We start from the raw sequence: 19,624 nt of genomic DNA on the forward strand, positions 1-19,624 counted from the left end.
ACATTAAAAATACTTTTATATAATAAAAGTTTCCTAAGTTAATGTTGAAGTGTTTCGAAGTTAGATTTTCTTTTAAACATAGGATCTCTAGCCAGGCTGACCTCAAACCCCCTATGTAGGAAGGATGACCTTGAACTTCTGATCCTCTTGCCCCTAGAGTGCTGAATTATGGGCATGTACCATAATACCCAGTTTATATGGTGTCAGGGCTTGAACTCATGAACTTGTGCATGCTAAGCACTCTGCCACTGAACTATATGCCCAGGCCTAGAAGTTAGTGTGAAAATAAAAAAAATAAAAATCTCAGTAGAGTAAACGTAACCCTGTCCCCCAAGGAAAACAAACTCTTAAAGACTATTTTGTTATTGTTACAATTTTATATCCTTCCCTCCCTCTTTTTTTTTTTCTTGCCTTTTCCCCTTGTCTTTTTGAGACAGGGACTAAGATACAGTTTAACGGGACTCTGAACTTTGTATCTTCTTGCCTTCTGCCTGTATCCAGAATGTTGGGATCATGATCCTGGGCTACCACACACTACTGTCTTTGTGTGTAAACATAAAATAGTAATGGGGCTGGGGAGAAGGCTCGGCTTGTTAGGAGCACTTGTTGCTTTTGCAGAGAGCCAGGGGTTTGGTCCCCAGTAGCCAAAAGGCAAATCACGATGGTCTGAAACTCCAGCTCCGGGGGATCCATCGCCCTCTCCTGGTCTCCCAGGGCATTGTCACACACACACACATTTTTTAAATTTAAAGATAGTGGTAATGCTCCAGTGAATTTCTTTCTTTGTTTTATACTCTTAACAGCAAGCTAATTAGAAGAGAGAGAAGGGGGAAAACCCAGTGTCTTCTGTGGACATAGTAAAATGAAGACGAAGAACACTTAGTTCTAAACCAAAGTGATGACACCCTGAGCTTAGGTGTCCCATGTCAGCTGTCGTTACTGAGAGTGTCACCACTAAAAATAGTTTCTCTTAATCATGGTAGATGGTGAATTGAATTCCACACTACATGCTATAGTGTAAAATGCCATGTCTTTTACATTCTGACCTTTCTATTAAATAAGGATGTAGGCCCATTTAATCTCCACAAAGAAAATCTTTACTCAGCAGCACTCCTAGTGTGTGTGGTCAGGTGAAGGTGTCAGTATTTTATCAGACCACCTGCTCTCTTGTGATACTGCTGACAGCCAGGCCTCTTTATGTCGGGAGCATAGCCAATAGATAGGGTCATCAGCAGGCCAAGCAAAAGAGAGCCAAGCAAGCTTCAGGTCTGACAGCCATGTGGGAGGGGCGTTGACGTAGGAAATTTGAAGGAGCCAGAGCTCAGAGCCTTGAAGGTGAAGGAAGCAGAGAGGTCCGGAGGCGTGTGGGCCGTAGCAATTATTTACAGGGTGCAGCTTTGCTTGGAGACATTTTAGGAGCGGGTTGGGTTGTGGGCGTCCGGGGAAGAAGGTGCATTGTCGCAAGGTGTATGTTTGGTGGGGCAGGTGGCGTGGCAGGGCAGAGGGGCACCTCCAGAGCCCGCTCGGCACCTCACCCACCCCATCCCCTTCCGTTCTCCGCCCCGCCCCCGTCCCCACCCACCCTTCTCAGGTTTCTCTGGGAGTCGCCATGGCAACGGACGCTGGCTTTGGAACTCAAGATTCTCAGAGCTTGGAGCCAGTAGTTAGGTGGTGGCCGCAGGCACAGCCCAGCGGGCATGGCCGAGGCTGAGCCTGAGGAAACGGAGGACCCAAGGTTGAAGACCCAAGGATGCCGGAAGATTCTCGAGACCCTCGAAGTGGCTATTGAACAATTCCAATACAACCCCAGGTGACCTGCCCACTGCGCCCACGTCCCCCGGAGCAGGCCCGCAGCCTCGTGGCCTTTGATTTCCTAAGTAAATCATAGACTAAAAGCTCGGACTCAGGTCTGGATGCCAGTCCTGCTCAGCTTCTCACCAGGCCCTGACTTAGCCCGTTTACTTCTCTATGTCTCTATTATACCTGAGCTGGGAAACAGGACAGTGGCCAATTGTGCCCACTCGTCACAGACAATAGGGCGTGTTAAATGTGTTCACCTAGGTACAGTCTAGCAGAGAGCCATACAGAAATGTTACGAGGCTGCGTTCAGAAAATACCAGAGACTCCAGCTTTTAAACACAGGTTTCTTTGGGGATTCTGGAAGCTGGAAGTCCAAGAACTGAGCATTGATTTGGTATCTGGTGGTGGGACCAGCAGGGGTCTGTCCCCCAACTTCCCACAAGCCTGGCTTTTAATAAAGATACAGTCCTATTACCGAGGTTCCCACATCATGACCCATCCTCTCTCTTGACCCCGCCTCTGGAAGCTATCACTTTGGAAAGTAGGACATTGACATGGGTTTTCTTAGAACTGGAGCACCCCCCAAAACACGGAGACAACGAGCCATAGGCCTTTGCTAATGGAGTCATTATTTCAGGGTCCCTGGGTTTCATTCCTTCCTCTTGGGATCCTTTGACCTCAGCCCTACTGTTGTTACTTGGATAATGTAGAGTTGACGTTTCTGGGGGCAAGTTTTTTTTTTTTTAAACACTTTTTTAAAGTAGTAAGCACATAGCCCTGGGTTAACTACTACAAGATGCAATTCCATGTAGAGGCCTCAGGGAGACAGGCAATTGGTTCCAGGCAAGGCCAACACCCAGATTGCTCCAGGTTGTGGTGGGGGCAGTGGGAAAGGATTGACTATAGCTGGACCAGCCCAATAATAGGCCTGACCCAGTGACACAGTCCTCCTGGGCTCAGCCTCCCTAGTGCAACTGTATTAAATAATAGGTATGTTGGTCAAACCGAGTCAGGGTACACAGAGACCCTGATAAAGCTGCCAAAAGCACATATCACAGGCAGCTCTTGGCAGACACCAGTGGAATGCTGTGTCTAATCTGTTCCTAAGAGTCCCTTTCTCTTCCGGATTCCTTGACATTCCACAATAGAATAAATCCCCAACAAAACATTCCGGCCAGATTCAAGGGACTGGCTGACCTCTGCCAAGCACAGTACTAACATGCATTGATTGAACCAAGGAACTGCTAATGCCTGTAACAATTTGTCTTCACCCAAAGGCTCAGGGAACTGGGTTGGAGCTCTGAAATGAGTGGGAGGGAGAGGCTGAACAGTGTCTGACACCCAGGGATCTGAGCACAGCCGGGTTAGGCCCCAGGAAGCCGGCAGTTCACATAAAGACAGCTCAGCCTTGGGGAAGTAGACATTCTAATTAGGAACCAACGCCAAACTAGTTAATCGGTAACCACATAATAAGTCAGACAGCATTTATACGTGAAAGAAGAAAGAGAAGCGAAGGGTAGCAGAGGAAATTGAGTGTGCATGTTACACGCCCCCTCCCCCAAGTCACCAAGTGGAAAGGGGGAATTGTGATTTTAGATATGACTGTCAGGAAAGGCCTCACTGTGAGGACACTAAGAAGAAAACTGCAGGATAAGCCAGGCTGACATACGGAGAGACAAAATCCTGAGTGGAAGGACAAGGACTGCAAAGCACGGAGTCTGGTCTAGACTAGCCAGGAGGCCAGCGGGACTCTAACATAGAGAAATGGGGTGAGGCCCAAGAGAGATGGCCACATCCAAGGGGTCTTAGATCACCATAAAGACTTCAGCTTCTCTTTCAAAAGAGATGGGAAGCCAAGAGGGTATTGACACAGAGTCCTGTGTCTGACTTACCTATCTATGGGATTGTTCTGCTGTTTTGATACTGGACTCTAACAGGGACAAGGACACAAGTGGGGAAACCAGTTAGGGGACTTTTAGAATATCTGTCAAGGAGGATGGCCACGGGGACTGGGTAAAGCACTTGCTATGAGGGCCTGAGTTTGTATCTCCAGCCATGTAAGCCAATCTGTAAGCCCAGCACAGGGGGAGGGGAGCAGGTGAGTCCCAGGTGCTCACTACCAGCCAGTCTAGCTGATGCAGCTAGAAGCCTGAATTCCACAAGTGGTCCCATCCCCCCAAAATAAGGAGGAAGACACTCAATGCTGACTTCCACGTGCACACACTTGCAGACAAGTGCACAGGTGCCACTGTTCCCGTGTTCACACACAAGCAGATACCACTGCCTGTGGAAGTGGTGGTCGGCGAGGAGGATGGTTATGGGGGACCAGGAGGCAGTCCTTGGAGAAGCTGAAGATGTGATCAGAGTCTTCCTACTGGTTAAAAAAAGGGATTGGTCGAGTTTACTGAGGGACTGCCCACACATAGGACAGGTGTTTCTGAGGTTTCTGACCTGAGGAGTTGGAAAAAATGAGGTTGCCATTAACTTTGTTGGGAAAGGGCATGTGGGGCACAGGATGGGGGTAATGTGATAAGCTCACCTTGGGAAACAATGTCAGCAAGGACTGTTAAACATCTATTTAAGCAGTTCAGTAGTAAGGTCTGAAGGTGGGAAGAGGGGTCCAGCTTGGTATATCAACTTGGAAATAATTTGTAAAAGGATGCTGTGTTAAGTAAACTATGAGGTTTCATGATATCAACCAGGAAGTGTGTATGTATGTATATGTATATATTATATATATATATAATATATATACATATATGTGTATAATTATATATATATATATAATTACTTTGAAACAGAAAACAATAAAAGGATATTTTCCTTAACTAACATTGAGCCATTCACCACAGTGCAAATTTAGCACCTCTAATGTCATCTTCATTGAGTAATTCATTAGCCAGCATTTGTTAGGACGGACTATTCTAGGGCTCAGTGGGATGTGTTGCTGCAGTCTATTAATAAATATTCATGGATCTGTTTTGTATAAGTTAGCATATTAATTTTGTGTCTAATTTATTAAACATAATTGTTATCTCCCAAAACCATGCTTTATGCATAACGAGCAACCTATTATTTGGGAGGATTGCACAGACTATAAATAAGGACTGTGTAGGAACCACTTCGCTAAGGTCTTGGGATGTGGGCTTCCGTTCCAGGCAGAGCAGTTAGCATCTAAAATTAGAGCTACTTCAAACTTGAAGAAAAGCTGAAGAATGAACCTTCATATTTTATTTAGATTCTGGGTGAGCCAGATCTTTCTAAATCAATCACACAGGAAGTTAAGGCTGGGGTGGGGGGACTTTACAATCCCAGATCTGTCCCCCACCCCTGGCTTGCAATTTTAGATGAGTTATTTACCTTTGTTGACTTCAGTTTCCACATCTTTGAAACAAGATGTTGGAAAATGACTGGAAGAAGAAAAAGTGTAGATTGAAGCATATATCTTAACAAAGCCTCTGCGGCAAGTTACTCTATAAATAGGTGTATTGTTTTTAAACACTTCGGAGGGTTTATTTTTAAATTATATATTGTATCATTGTCCTGATATAGTAACAGAAGGAATAACCAAACATACTATGATGTTTCTAAATAATAACCTGAAAAAATATATTGATAATAAAAATTATTCACACACAAAATTGTCCACATTCTATAAACCTACTGCTTAAATAAGTGTTGTGGGGTTTTGGGGTTTTTTTTGCCTAAAATAGGAAGGAATAAAAGAACATAAATGTTCAAGCCTAATGGAAAATGAAGTTGAATAGAGAAAAAAAAAGCCACTTAGCACTGGGGGAGGGTAAAGAATTACAGCTCTGGACTGGGAATAAACAGAGGTCTAAACATACAGTGTGCAGACTACAGAGAAACAGGGTGTGTTAAGATGATGGGTTCTATCTGTTATGTTGGTATAGCACCCAAGGTTTAGACAATTTAGAATGGCCCCAAATGCCGAAGACTGCAATAAATACCGGTTTGGAGACAGCATGGGCGACACTAAAAGGTCCAGGCTGCTAGTGGCAGAGTCTTGGCAGAGGTTGCAGGCAGCACTGGTCTGCAGGGACAGCTTGCCCAGTGGCTAAGGAACACTAAAAGGTACAGTCAGGCAAAGCTCCTCACTGAGCCAGCAGATCCTTTTGTTGTCTTGGCTGCTGTGTTTTTCAGTTGATCTTTACCACTGGGCACGAGAATACTAAGAAGCATTTCGCAGAACCCATGGGATGCACAGAGAGTAATCCTTGACTCTCCACTCTGGCAATTGCCCAAGCATCCCTTGATAATCAGATTCCAATCACATCATGCAGTAGAGTGATCCCTTTCTTATGCCTTTGGTTCCGTGGCCTAAGGATCACAGAACAGCCAGGTTTCGTGGCTCTCAATGTAGTCACCATTTCTTACAGAGATGTTTATAGCCCGTCTCTGTTCTTCAAAGTTCATCCATAAAACTCTTCCCTGGATGCTCTCGCCACCAATCTTTTGCCTTCCTGGCCATGCATGGAGCTTTTTAGTGATGGTCCATGAATTAATCTAAATATCTACTCCAGGCCCTTCACCCAGAAAGAAGCAGACAGACAAAGTATTGCTCCAAGTGTTAACAATGGGAGGGTCTCCCTTCTTGGCGCTCATTCGTGATCACTCCCAGATGGGTTTATGAAACTCTATGAGCCTATCATGTGATGACAGGTCCACCTGTTAATTAGGCTTGAGTTTTTCTTCTTCAGTCAGCTAGCCATAATGTCCCACAAGGACATAGGATACATTTAGTCTAAAAGAGTTCCTCAGCCTTTCCCAGCTTTGTGTGTGTGTGTGACACTATCACAAAATATGAAGTTCACACCCTGTAGAGTAACTAGCTGTGACTCCGGCTCTTATGTTGTTATAGTCAGACTCAGGTCATGTTTATACAGCAGAAATGCCACCAAGAGGAGCTGTAATCGCTTCAGGGATTCAAAGTTGGCAAAGCTGTTCAATTGGCCACTATTAATAACAATGACCTTGAGCTGAGCATGGAGGCACAGGCATTTAATCTCAGCACTTGGGAGGCAGAGGCAGGCAGATCTCTGTGAGTTCAAGGCCAGCCTGGTCTACATGGTGAGTTGCAGGAGAAACCCCGTCTGCAAAAGCAAACAAACAAAACCCTCTGATCTTGCTAGGTTAGTGTCTTCCAAGGCTCTCTAACTTAAACGTGCCATTCTCCCTGTTGTGCTGATTTTGTCTCGTTGGTGGGTCGAAGACTTCCTCTACCTAAGTGAATTTATCCCGACTGGCCTCAGCCGCCGTGGATGGATTCAATTGCTCACCCTTGCGGAGGTTAGCAAGTCCTGGTTCTGTTTTCGCCCTGTTTGTGTACTTGTCAGGGTCTCCTATACACTCCACTCAATTTTTCTTCATCACATCAATACAAAGCTCCTTAACTATTCAGTTGCTATAATTGGATACCTTCAATGGGCTATATTTATTCAGTGCATTATAAGTTAGTACTTCCATTTTTTATTTTGATGTTCATAGTGTCCTCAATATGGCTGGTGGGACTCTTTTCAATCCAGATTCTTCTTCATTCTCTCATAACCCTCATATAACTGTCATCATCATTTATTAAGTATTTGTTCGTTTTCCATCATATGAAAATGTTATGGGTTCATTTTACACTTCTGTTTGTGCATAGTTTTATACTTTTATATCCCTCTCAAATCACTCTCTTTCCAAAGGGACCTGGTTACATTCAGGGGAGGATGGCATTTAAGTAGTCCCTGGACTTAGGGGATGCTCATTGCTACTGGTGTACCACTCTACTCTTGTAGGTCCCCTTGTCAGGTATAAATAGAACCAAATATATATGCACCTAAATAATATATGTTCACACAACATATGCACATACATTCACCTGTAACTATTTGTAGACCTAAGTGTATATATGCATTTATACATCCATGTATTTGTGAAACCATGAGCTTATGCCAGTTTTTCTAATTTCCTTTCCCTGTCTCAGGGTACATTCCAGCCTATTCCTTTTCTACACTTATAAATATTTTTTTCAGAGACTGAAAACCTTCACTCTATCATCTTAAATACACTTACTTGTTCATTCAGTATTCCCAATCTTGTAGTCATCATAATTGTCTCCCTGTCTCTTCTCACTCCTCCTCATCAGATCCACATCCTTAGCTGCTGGGCCCACTGACCTTCTCTCAATATTTTTTTTTAATCATCCCCATGTCATTGTCTACCTTTTTGACTCGTCCACAATGAGAAGTTAAGAGAGACTAGATGGAAAACTAAGAGGGAAAGAAGGTGAGTGCCGACGATTTAGTGGCTAGAACTGTGGGCAGACTTAAGCCCAGACTGAGCGTGTAGCTGGAGTGGAGAAGAGTCTCAGACTGCTCACCTGGCAGATGAAAAGAGCACCTGGGGTTTCTGAGGGATGAGGCCTACGACTTCAGAATATGTACTGCATTTTTGTTCACTGTGTATGTGGTCCACTAGAATATAGATGCCACAAGAGCAAGGGCCTCTCCTTGTCCACTGTGACTATTCTTGGTGCCAACTCGAGCACCTGGCACTCATATACAGAGTACAAAACACAGGATGCTCAGATCATTAGTTTGGACCCAGATTTTTGAGGTTAGAAAATGAAGACTGAATTTAATTCTTTTTTGATGAGGAGGGATATCCAAGTCCTTCATGGGAAGATAGGGACACAGTATAGGTTTCGGCAAGATACCTCGGGAGACAATGAAAATGATAGATTCAAAAATAATAGTTTAGGGCTAGAGAGATAACTTAGCAAGTTAAGGCACTTACCAGCCGGCCTGAAGACCTGAGCTCAATCACTAGGACCTACATGGTAGGAGAAAACCCATACCTACCGATTGTCCTCTGACCTTGACATGTAGGTGATGGCAAGTGCATATACATGTGCATAAATAGGTAAATAAATATAAATTTAAAATTATTAAAATTGAAAGGCTTAGAGATTGATGGCGATATTAGAAAAACTCTACACGGTTATCTAAATTTCAAGGTGCACATTTAAAAATGTCATAACTTTTTGTTTTATGTCATAAAATTGTCTCATATATTGTGAGAGAACTCGTAAGTTTCTAAAATACATTTTTCTTAGAAAAACAATTCATCATCAATAGTTGCCATCTTTGAAGTACAAGGAATATTTTCCTGAAATTCTGTCATCATTTCTAAGAGTTGCTTTTCTCCTACATTTTTGTAAAGCATTTAAAAATATGTTTAATTTTGATTGTCTAACTTATTCATTTCTACAGTGTAGGGTAATACCATAACTAATCTTACATTGTCAGGATACTTTATTGGTGTTTTTCATGAATTATTTTTCAGAGTTGGCTATAGATTTCATAGGGGCAGAGACTTAAATATTGATTATTATTTCACTGATCTCCGTAAGTTGCTCTTAAGGAGAACATTCAATACTGGCTGGTCTCAAATGTGCTATTGCTGTATTTTAGTCCTCGGTGCTGGGATTGCAGGTGGGTGCGACCACACTCTTTCTGGGTCTTTCTGGGTCAAGCGCTTGTCAGGGACTGTTTGAAATGTCACCCTGCTCAGTCACTAACAGGTTTTCCTGTCACTGCTCCTGCTCCTTGGTGGACAACATATGGTACCAGGGTGAGAAACAAGTGACTCCATCAAGGCAGCATCCTGCGCCTCATTTTCATTTGTATTGAGTGCCCCATCTCACCTCCCATTCCCACAGAGGTGTTGTGAAAGACCCATGGTAGATATCTACATGCAGGGAGTTACACTCAAGGAGAGGTTCCCAGGGATTGTGAGCCACTTTTTTTTAAAAGATTAATTTATTAATTTTGTGTATGTGTGTATAGGAGTGTTTTACCTTCATGTATGTAAGTGTACTGTGTGTGTACCTGGTGTCTAGGGAGGTCAGCAGATACAACCAACTCCCCTGGAACTAAAGTTACTAATCGGTTTTAGTAGCCACATGGATCCTGGGAACCACACCAGGGTCCTCAGCAAGACCATCCAGCGTTTTTATCTATCAAGCATCTCTCCAGCCTGGCCACCATTGCTTCCTACTAGGGGCAAGATGTTACCTCATTCTTCAAGGTTACTCTGAAAACATAACTTAGAAGGGGCCTGCAGAAAGACTTCTCCTTTTCAACATCTCCTAAAATAATGTGCAGGGATGAGGAGGACCTGTGCATGTTTCCAGAACACCATGTCAGTGAGAAAAACACTCAAGCTCCTAAACTGAACTAAACTAAATCTAAAACACAGTTTCTTCTGGAGAAAAAAATCAGAAATCTTAATTAGCATCAGATGCTTCTCTCTACCTAGCTGCTGCTGCTGAAGATAAAGTTTGCCATCATAATATGGATGCACAATTGAAAATTTAGTGAAATTCATTGAAAATCATTATTTTGAGTATTAAGTTTTAAATCTCAAATTAGCTTTTGAATACGGCCATGCTTTCATAGTTTTCTTCAAATATGATGGACAAATTGTGATATTTGAAAACCTGACCGTCGGCCATGCATGGTGGTGCATGCCTTTAATCCCAGCACGTGGGGGCCAGAAACAGGTGGATCTTTTTGAGATAGAGGTCACCCCAGTCTATATAGTAAGTTCTAGAACAGCCAGAACTACATAATAGAAAGACCCTTTCTGAGACAGAGAAAGAGAGAGAGAGGACTGAAGAAGGAAAGAAGCATGATGATGCTGGCGTTATCATCACAACTCCCCCTCGGCGACAATACCAGCACTGTTGAGAGTTTATTGCGTGTGCATCAAGCACCACACCAAAGTGATTCTACAATGAATACACTCGTCTATCAATGATCCTACGGACACTGTACTGTTGTTACCCATAAGAAGAAACTGGGGCATGCTGCAGAGATTAAGAGAACTGGCTGCTCTTCCAGAGGACTGGGTTTGATTGCCAGTATTCATGAATAGGCTCACAACTGTAACTCCAGTTACAAGGGACCAGACATCCTTTTCCTGACTCTTTCAGAACTAAGTAGGAACACAGTACACAAATATACATGAAGGCAAAACACTCATACACATAACGTTAAAAAAAATACAAGAGGAAATTGAGGCAAGGAAAAGTTAACTCATTTCCCTGAAGTCACATGGTTACAGTGCCCATTAGGATGCTTCCACTAGGATTGGCAGAAACTGCCAACCGGAGACACACATTATGTGATAAAAACAGAAAGAACAGGGGTGTGGCAGGTTTCAGAACTAGCTAGTTCTCTGGCAGAGGCCTCTACAGCTCTGCCACTGTACCCCTAGCAGGTCTGCCCCTGCTGCTCAGCAGAAGAGTAAGAAAAATGTCTACATCACAGCCTCTGCTTCTATTGGACTTTGTTGGCTCGTTTGCATGCTTGCATCCATCCTTTCTTCCCTCCCTTCCTCCCCCCACCCCTCAGCTGACATTTTAGAAACAAAAGGTTGTGATAAGTTTGATCAAATTGATGGGTACATGCAGAAAATGAGCTTATTTCTAGCATTTGAAGATGCTAGTCATTATAGAGCTGTGAAGGAGTGTGCAAAGGCTGGCCCCTGGCCCCCAGATGCTTCAGGGGTAGAGTTTGACAGTCAGTTACAGGATGGTGATTATCTAAAGTAGGGCTCAAGCTTTCTGGCTTCAGAGCCTCTTAGAGTTTCTTCAAAGTGTTGACTACTTCAACAAACTTTGGTTTACATTCGTTGTATCTATTGATAGTTGTCGTAGTCAAAATTAAAAAGTAGAAATTAAATGCATATTTATAACTCTTTTAGTATAGTGATAAAAAAATCATGTGTCAATATAAATAACAAACTTTAAAGAAAATGTAACCATATTTTTCAGAACCCCAATTTTAAGGTGGAAGGTGTCACTGTTTTTTCAAATCTTTTTTATGCCTGGCTTGAAGGCAGGCAGAGGATTCATCCCAGTCAGTTCTGTGTTCCAGCAGTTACACAGCCATGGAACACACCAGTGAACTTTTGTGAGAGAATCCTAGGGAAAATGAAAAATTCCTACTATTACTATGAAAAACTAAGTTTCCTCCTGCAGATTACCCCACAGAGTGTTCTGGAGCCCCAAGGATTCTCAGCTCACACCAGGAGAATCTCCATCTTGATGTGCTTCTGTTAGATATGCCCATGCATAAATTATAATCATCTCTAACAATAACACAGGATAAGATACTAAGATAATAGACTTAAGTACATCAGAAAAAATGGAAAAAACACACAAAGACTAGGGTGCCACAGTGTAGGGAATCTGACAACCAGGCCAAATCCAAGTCATGCATGACCAGATATTCCAGAAGTTTCTTTATTGAGTAGTCTCTTGAAGTATTGTAAATATAATTGAATTTACCTCCAAATATGTGTGCTTGCCTTTTTCTAAGGAAACTTAATCTATTCTCTTTCCAGACTTACTATTTCAGAAGATTTAAAGGTTGGCTTTTTCACCTCAGATCATGCTACTCAGACAGATTGCAGTGAAATTTTGCCATTGAAAGATTTGACTCAATCAACAGAAAAGTTAATACAGGTAAATCTGGGTGTAACTTCTAAAATAATTTTGTGTGTTGTTTGTCTTTATAGGGTAATTTTTTGTTTGGGGGGAGTAAGTGTACTAGAGATCAAACTCAGTGTTTCATGAATGTTATAAAAAGCACTTATCGCTGAACAACATCCCTACACATGTGGTTTTATACGTCTTTTATTGGCAAAACTGAAGTGATTGAGATTTTCTCAATTGAGAGTGTCTCAAAATAGTAAGGTCTTTGGGAAACTGAGCAGACTGAACGCTGTATTCTTTTTTAATTCTTAAAGATTGAATTGTAACTTTGTGTACATGTGTGTTTTGTCTGTGTACCTCATGTGTGCCTGGTGCTCCGAAAGGTCAGAAGAAGGGATCAAATGCTCTGGAACTGCAGTTACAGATGGTTGTAAGTTACCATGTGGGTGCTGAGACCTGAACCCAGTCCTCTGCAAGAGCAAAAGGTGTTCTTAACCACTGAGCCTTTGCCCCGGCCCCCAGCTGTACTTTATAATATCTATTCTTTTTACATCTGTGAATATTTTCTCCTTATGATACATTAAGAAACGTAGAAAATATTTTACATATAGATTATTGGTGAAATTATTTTGGCCACTCCACTTAGTTAAAAGGAAGATTTATTTAGTGGGCAACTTACAAGAAGGGAAAGGTAGGTCGCAGAGTCTGGGAAAGGTGTATCGCAGTCCAGCGGTGTTCTCTGGAGCTCTGCTCGGTCCACCTCCAACGTTCAGGGTCCCGGCACAGAGAGAGTGCTCGCCCATCCAGCTCTCGGATCTCCAGGCGCCTCCCCTGGCCCCGCCTCATAGGCGTAACAGTTGCCAGAGTCTCAATGGGGGTTGGAACTTCCAGATCCAAGCTGAAATGGCTACCCATTACAATAGATAAATGAAGACAATGAGATACTAAATAACTTTCTAACGGTATAGCTTGGTCAAAGCATATCATTTCCTTTGGATCTTTTGAGATTGAAAAAGAAGAATATTTCATAAATAAGATACTGAGTTATTAAGACTACTACATGAATTGAAATACTACTACATATTGTCTCAGGTGCTTTTTATTTTTCACCTATTTGAAAATCATTCCAAATCTATACATAAAAATCTTCCACATAGTTGAATACAGTAACACATGACTGGAATCCAAGCTAATCAGGAAGCTGAGACAGGAGGATTGCTTGTTTGTGGCCAGCCTGGGCAACTTCATGAAACACTGTGTCAAAAATCACATTCAAAATTTTAAAAAAAAAGGGGGGGAATAAAAAACAAAACCAAAATCAACTGGGGAGGAAGTGTAGTGAGATAGAGTGCTTGTCCAGCTTGTGCAAGGTCCTGGGTTCAATACCCAGTGTCTGCTTTATCCCATAGCTATGGCACAAGATGTACATCATATATTTGCTATTCCTGTATTGATAGACATTTTGGTAGTTTCTAATCTTTCTCTGTGATGAATAATCCTGCATGGACTCAAGTGCCAGTAAATCTGTGGCGTAAATTCTTAAAAGGGAATTTGTGAGTCAGAGGGTATGTACATGAGTCACTTTGAAGGGCACTGCCAAGTTGCCCTGCTGAAAGGCTGTACCTTTACATTGCTAAGAGCTTTTGAAGATGTCGCCTTGCCACATGCTTGTCTATTTATTGTCTTCTTTTAGAATGACATTTTCCAGCAGTATCTTTATAATGTTCTTCCTCGGTAGCTAGGTGTGCCCAAACTAAGTTTTAGTCAGGAGGATTTAGATGGCAGTGGTGTGGGAGCCTTGGGAACCTTCTTTGAGACACAGTTCACAAGCCCTGGCTTGCCTCCTCTTGCCTCCTCTTCTACTTCCTCCTTCCCACACCCCTCCCTGTCTTCTGCCCCAGGATTTTATCTCATCCTAATCACATCCCCAAGTTTTCACCTGTGAACAGCATAGTCACACTAACATTTTATTTTCTTAATGTTTCATGATGGAGATTAAATTCCAGCATAAGTCTGGGAAGGAGCAGGCCATACTCAAACCATACTACTCCACTCACATATCTTAGTTTTGAAATCAGACATCATTTTGAAAACCTAGACATAGTGAGAAAGAATTATTGGACTTCTCTAATAAACCATATCAGAGAGATAATCTTCAAAGGGAAGCCAAGTGCCAGGTCAAATGCCCTGCACCAAGGAATGTGCTGGAATATTGGTACCCAAGACCCTGTTCTCTACAGTGATGAATGATTTTTATTTTGTAGATGATTACATCACTTCAGGTGGATTTTGGATTCCTCAAAGATTTGGTTCAGCTGAAGTTCGAGGACCGACTTAAAGAGGAGTCTTGGAAAATCGTCAGTGTGCTTAATGACAGGATTTTAGAAATGAAAAAATATTATCGACAGGTAGGTACCCTCTCGTTCGCTCTGCTGTGTGAACTGATCCTGTGTTGGATGTGTATGGGTTTGAACGCAGTCACTTATCAGGGTAACTGCAGTTTTGTAAGACATGTCTCAGGAGCTAATACTGTCAGGAACTTGGGTGAACACTTCACGTGTGACCTCAGTAATCCTCACACTTACCTTGTACAGTTGGTATGACTATTAGTTATAGGGAAACAGGTTAATTTGCTCACAATTACCCGTCAGGCAGCAGAACTTTAGATTCTCTGCCAGATGCTTGCTCTTGAACGTTTTTTAAAAACAGTACTTTTGTTTAGTTTTCAATAATTTCTTGCATATGTACAATGTGTTTAATCATATCTATCCCAACTCCTTCCTCCAACTCCCCCAGACCTTCTCCCAACACATACCCAGCCACCCTACTTTCATGCCTTTTTTTAATAATCCACTCAGTTCACCTAGTGCAGCCTGCATGAACATGTGCAGCATATCAGTGGCCGTAGAGCCAAAGAAAAATGGCTTCCTTCCCCCAGCATCCACCAGTTATCAACAGTTCCTTAGCTAGGGGTGAAACCTCATGAACCCCTCCCACTCCACATTGGAATTTTTGACTGGCTTGAAATAACACGGGTCTTGTTTAGGTAACCATAGCTACTAAAGATCCATGACATGGTGGCCACGTCTCAACCAGAAGAAAGCATCTCACAGCAGCCCTTCTCCATTCTCCAGTGTTTACACTCTTTCAGCTCCCTCTTCTGCAGGTTCCCTGTGCTTTCTAGGGAGGAGGTAATATAGATATCTTATTTAGGGCTGAACATTTACTTATTATCATCACTTCAACTACTTGTGAGTCTCTGCACTGACTGCTGCCACTAAGAAAAGAAACCTCTGACCAAGGCTAAGAGCATCACTAATTTGGACTATACAAATATTTAGAATATTTAGAATAAATAAATATTTAGAAGGCCTTATTTGTTAGGCCATTGGGGCTTTTAAAAATGTCTTACAGTAGTAGTAGGTTACCCACTTCTAGGGCCTATGACCTCCTGAACCATGTGGGTTTTTTTATACTCAAAATTTATCTTATTATTTTGTGTATATGGGTGTTTTCCTATGGGTATGTCTGCTCCCTGAGTGTCTGGTGTCTATACAGGAGAGGGTGTTGGATCCACTGGAACTGGAGTTACAGAGACTCTGTGAGCATCTTTGTGTTGATGTCCCTGTTCCCAGAATCACTTGTTGAAGATGCTGCCCTTTCTCCAATGTGTATTTTTAGTGCTTTCATCAAAAGCCAGGCAGCTGTAATTGCATGAAGTTATATCTCAGTTTTCTATCCAGTCTACTGATACACAAATCTGTTTTCGTCCAGTACCATGCTGTTTGGATTACTGTGCCTCTGTAGAGTAAATTAAAACCAGACAGAGTAATACCTTCAATTGTACTCTTTCTGTTCAGGATTGCTTTGGTTACCCAGGGGGTTTTTTTTTGCTTCCATATGAATATTAAGATAGTTTTTGGTATGACTGTGAAGAACAATGCTGGAACTTTGGTTGGGATTTCAGTGACTGAGTATGCTTTCATTTGGACAGCCATTTTTATTTATTTATTTATTTTTTATTTTACAACACCATTCAGTTCCACATAATAGCCACAGATTCCCATTCTCTCCCTCCCCCTCCGCCCCTCCCCCTCCCCCCAGCCCACCCCCCATTCCCACCTCCTCCAGATCAAGGTCTCCCCCGACGACCAGGATCGACCTGATAGACTCAGTCCAGGCAGGTCCAGTCCCCCCGTCCCAGACCGAGCCAAGCGTCCCTGCATAAGTCCCAGGATTCAAACAGCCAACTCATGCAACGAGCCCAGGATCCGGCACCACCGCCCAGCTGCCTCCCAAACAGATCAAGCCAAATGACTTGGACAGCCATTTTTTTAATGCACTTTTTTATTATTATTAGATTTTCTATTCATTTGACATACCAACCACAGATTCCCCCAGCCTCCCCGCTAGCCCACCCCCCATTTCCACCTCCTCCAAGGCAAGGCCTCCCATGGGGAGTCAGAAGAGCCTGGTATATTCAGTTGAGGCAGGTCCAAGCCCCTCCTTCCTGCACCAAGGCTGCACAAAGTGTCCCACCATAGGCCTGGGCTCCAAAAAGCTGGCTCATGTACCAGGGATGGGTCCCGATCCCACTGCCTGGGGGCCCCCTAAACAGTTCAAGCTAAACAACTGTCAGACAGCCATTTTTGTCACATTGATTCTTCTGACCCATGAGCATGAGAGTATTTTCATCTTCTACTGTCTTCCTCAATTTCCCTCTTCAGGGCTTGGAAGTTTTCAATGTAGAAGTGACTTCCTAAGTTAGGGTTATTACAAGATGGGTCCTTTTATCTTTTTCTTTCTTTTGTTCTTTCTTTCATTCTTTCTTCTCTCTCTCTCTCTTCCTTCCTTCCTTTCTTTTTTCTTTTTTCTTTTTTCTTTTTTCTTTTTTTTTTTTTTTTTGAGGCCATTGTTACTGGAATTCTCTGATTTCTTCTCAGTATTTTTCTCATTAGAATATAGGAAGGCTACTCATTTTTGTATGATGATTCTAGGAGTTTTCTGGTGAAATCTTTAGTGTCCCTTAGGTATATAACCATATCATCTGCAAATAAAGATATTTCAACTTCTTTATCTTTTCTGTTTGTACCCTTTTTACAAATATATTATTATTATTATGTGTGTATGCATATGTGTGAATGTATGTGCACATGTGAGGGTGGGTACCTACAGAAGCCAGAAGACGGCGTCATAGTCCTCAGAGCTGTTGCAGCAAACCGCCTGATATGGGTGCTGCAATCTGAACTTTGATGCTCATAGCTGAACAACAAGTGCTCTTAACCACTAAGTCGTATCTCCAGCCCTTATGTCTCTTTTAATTGCTTCTCTTTTCTTATTGCTATAGATAGACTTATAGTACTAATTAAATAAGAATGAGAAAAGTAGGCACCCTGGTCTTGTTCCTGATTTCACTGAAAATGCTTTGAGTTTTTCACTATTTAAAATATTCTGATTATATTAAGTAGATCTGTTTAAGTTGGTTGTCTCATCTTGGTTTAATTTTGGTTACCTTCACCTAGAAATCCATCCATTGCTGTTAGATTTTCAAATTTATTGAAATACATGTTTTTAAGATAATAATTAATGATTTTCTGAATTTCATTGTTATCTGTTGCAATGGCTCCATTTTAACCTCCGATTTTGTTAAACTGGGTTTTATCTCTCTCTTTTTTTTTTTTTTTTTTTTTTTTTTGGCTAGTTGGTGTGTATGTAGTGGGATAAACATGCAAGCACCTTGATACCCATGTGGGGGTCAGAGGTCCTCTCCTTCCACTGTGTGGGTTCAGGGAATCAAACTCAGGTCATCAGGTTTGGTAGAGAGTCCCTTTACCCAGTGGGCCATCTTGCCCACCCTCTTTGATTAGTTTGGCTAAGGGTTTGTTGATCCCAGTTTTCTTTTCAAAGAACCAACTCTTTGTTTCATGGATTCTTCGCATTAACTTTGCTGTTGTTTGCTACGTCATTAATGTCTGCCTTGATCTTTATGATTTATCTCTATCTGCTGACTTTTTCTAGGGCCTCTGGGAGTTTTAGGCCAGCCTGATCCACACAGTGAGACTCCGCCTAAAATAAAATATAAAAGATTGGTATTATTTCTGTGATATAAAAGAAGACTCATATTTTAGTGCCCATATCATAGTAAATGCTTTGCTAAGCATTTTGAATGCATTTATATAATCTAGTCTCTCCAAACCCCCAAATGGAAATCCTGTTGGTCTTGAGATACAAATTTTAGAAACTAAGCTTGCCAAGTTTAATACCTTATATCAGCTCAAACCATAGTGGAGCACAGTATTTAAATTCAGTCCTTTCTGACTCAAACACCTATTTGTTGTTTGTACACCATGCTAGAATCAGAATGGATATGAGAACCAAGAGTATTTTTTAAAATAATGTTCATTTTTACCCTAGGCAGATATAATCAAATTTATTTAAATAACAAAATTATTATAGCCTATAAATCAACAAAGCTATCCTTTTTATGAGCCTATATCATTGAAAAGCAAAAATACTAGGGCATGGAAAGATGGGTCAGTGGTTGAGAGTACTTGGGTGTTCTTTTAGAGGACTAGGATTTGAGTCCCAACACCCACATGGCAGTTCACAACCATCTGTAGCTCCAGTCAATGGGATCTAACTCTCTCTTCTAGTTTCCCTGGGCTCCAGGCACACAAGCTGTATACAGATATAGATGCAGGAAACACACACACACACACACACACACACACACACACACACACACACACAAAGTTAAAATTAAAGAACAAAAGAAGTATACAGACTATATGAACATGTGAATATAAATAGATCTTATTCTTTTTCTAAGCAGTTCTAGGAATAGTCTCAAAGACTTTAGTTGATGTATACAATGAAACATTGTTAAGTTATCTGTATTTTATCCACAGCATCTTTGTATTGCTCTTGGGTAATCACAAATAAAAATTAAACATGCTACAATAGCTTCGGTAGAGAAGAAATGATGATCGATTGAAATTCTCAAGATGGTGACTGCCTTGAGTCAAGGCATCACTGCTCTGCCCTCTCCCCGAGGAGTATGGACTGTATTCAGACATGCAGTGGTGCTTACTACATTTATTTTTGGTTTGCAGGCTGAAGATGTCCTGAGAAAAAGCTATCAACAGCAGCTGAGTGATGCCATAGCTGTTGTCAAAGGAATGTACAAGGTGGGTTCTGAGTGCCATCAAGAACAAGCTTTGATGCTTGCGTGGACAGGGAGTGGAGCTCACTTTGAGTTCCCAGTCTACACTTTTAGTTTTGAAGGTATGTTTCCTCAAATTTGAAGTCATCTCAGAG

At 41.9% G+C, this 19,624-nt stretch overlaps 1 protein-coding gene across 6 annotated transcripts in view; it reads left to right on the top strand.

Annotated features, from left to right (window-relative positions):
• The first annotated feature begins 1,247 nt into the window (after nucleotides 1-1,247).
• The window catches only part of C5H10orf67 (chromosome 5 C10orf67 homolog), a 120,653-nt gene continuing 102,276 nt past the window's right edge, over nucleotides 1,248-19,624 (top strand). For 2 of the 6 annotated variants that reach the window (XM_042278038.2, XM_076572583.1), the window contains exons 1-4: nucleotides 1,595-1,810; nucleotides 12,217-12,337; nucleotides 14,572-14,715; nucleotides 19,420-19,494. In XM_042278038.2, the coding sequence (XP_042133972.2) occupies nucleotides 1,698-1,810; nucleotides 12,217-12,337; nucleotides 14,572-14,715; nucleotides 19,420-19,494 (453 nt within the window). In that variant the 5' untranslated portion in view covers nucleotides 1,595-1,697. Of the gene's footprint in view, nucleotides 1,390-1,591; nucleotides 1,811-8,005; nucleotides 8,092-12,216; nucleotides 12,338-14,571; nucleotides 14,716-19,419; nucleotides 19,495-19,624 lie in introns of those variants that run through there. The other 4 variants (XM_042278036.2, XM_042278037.2, XM_076572582.1 and 1 more) reach the window with 4 other exon arrangements.

The sequence above is a fragment of the Peromyscus maniculatus genome, chromosome 5, assembly GCF_049852395.1.
Source record: "Peromyscus maniculatus bairdii isolate BWxNUB_F1_BW_parent chromosome 5, HU_Pman_BW_mat_3.1, whole genome shotgun sequence".
Classification (NCBI taxonomy): domain Eukaryota; kingdom Metazoa; phylum Chordata; class Mammalia; order Rodentia; family Cricetidae; genus Peromyscus; species Peromyscus maniculatus.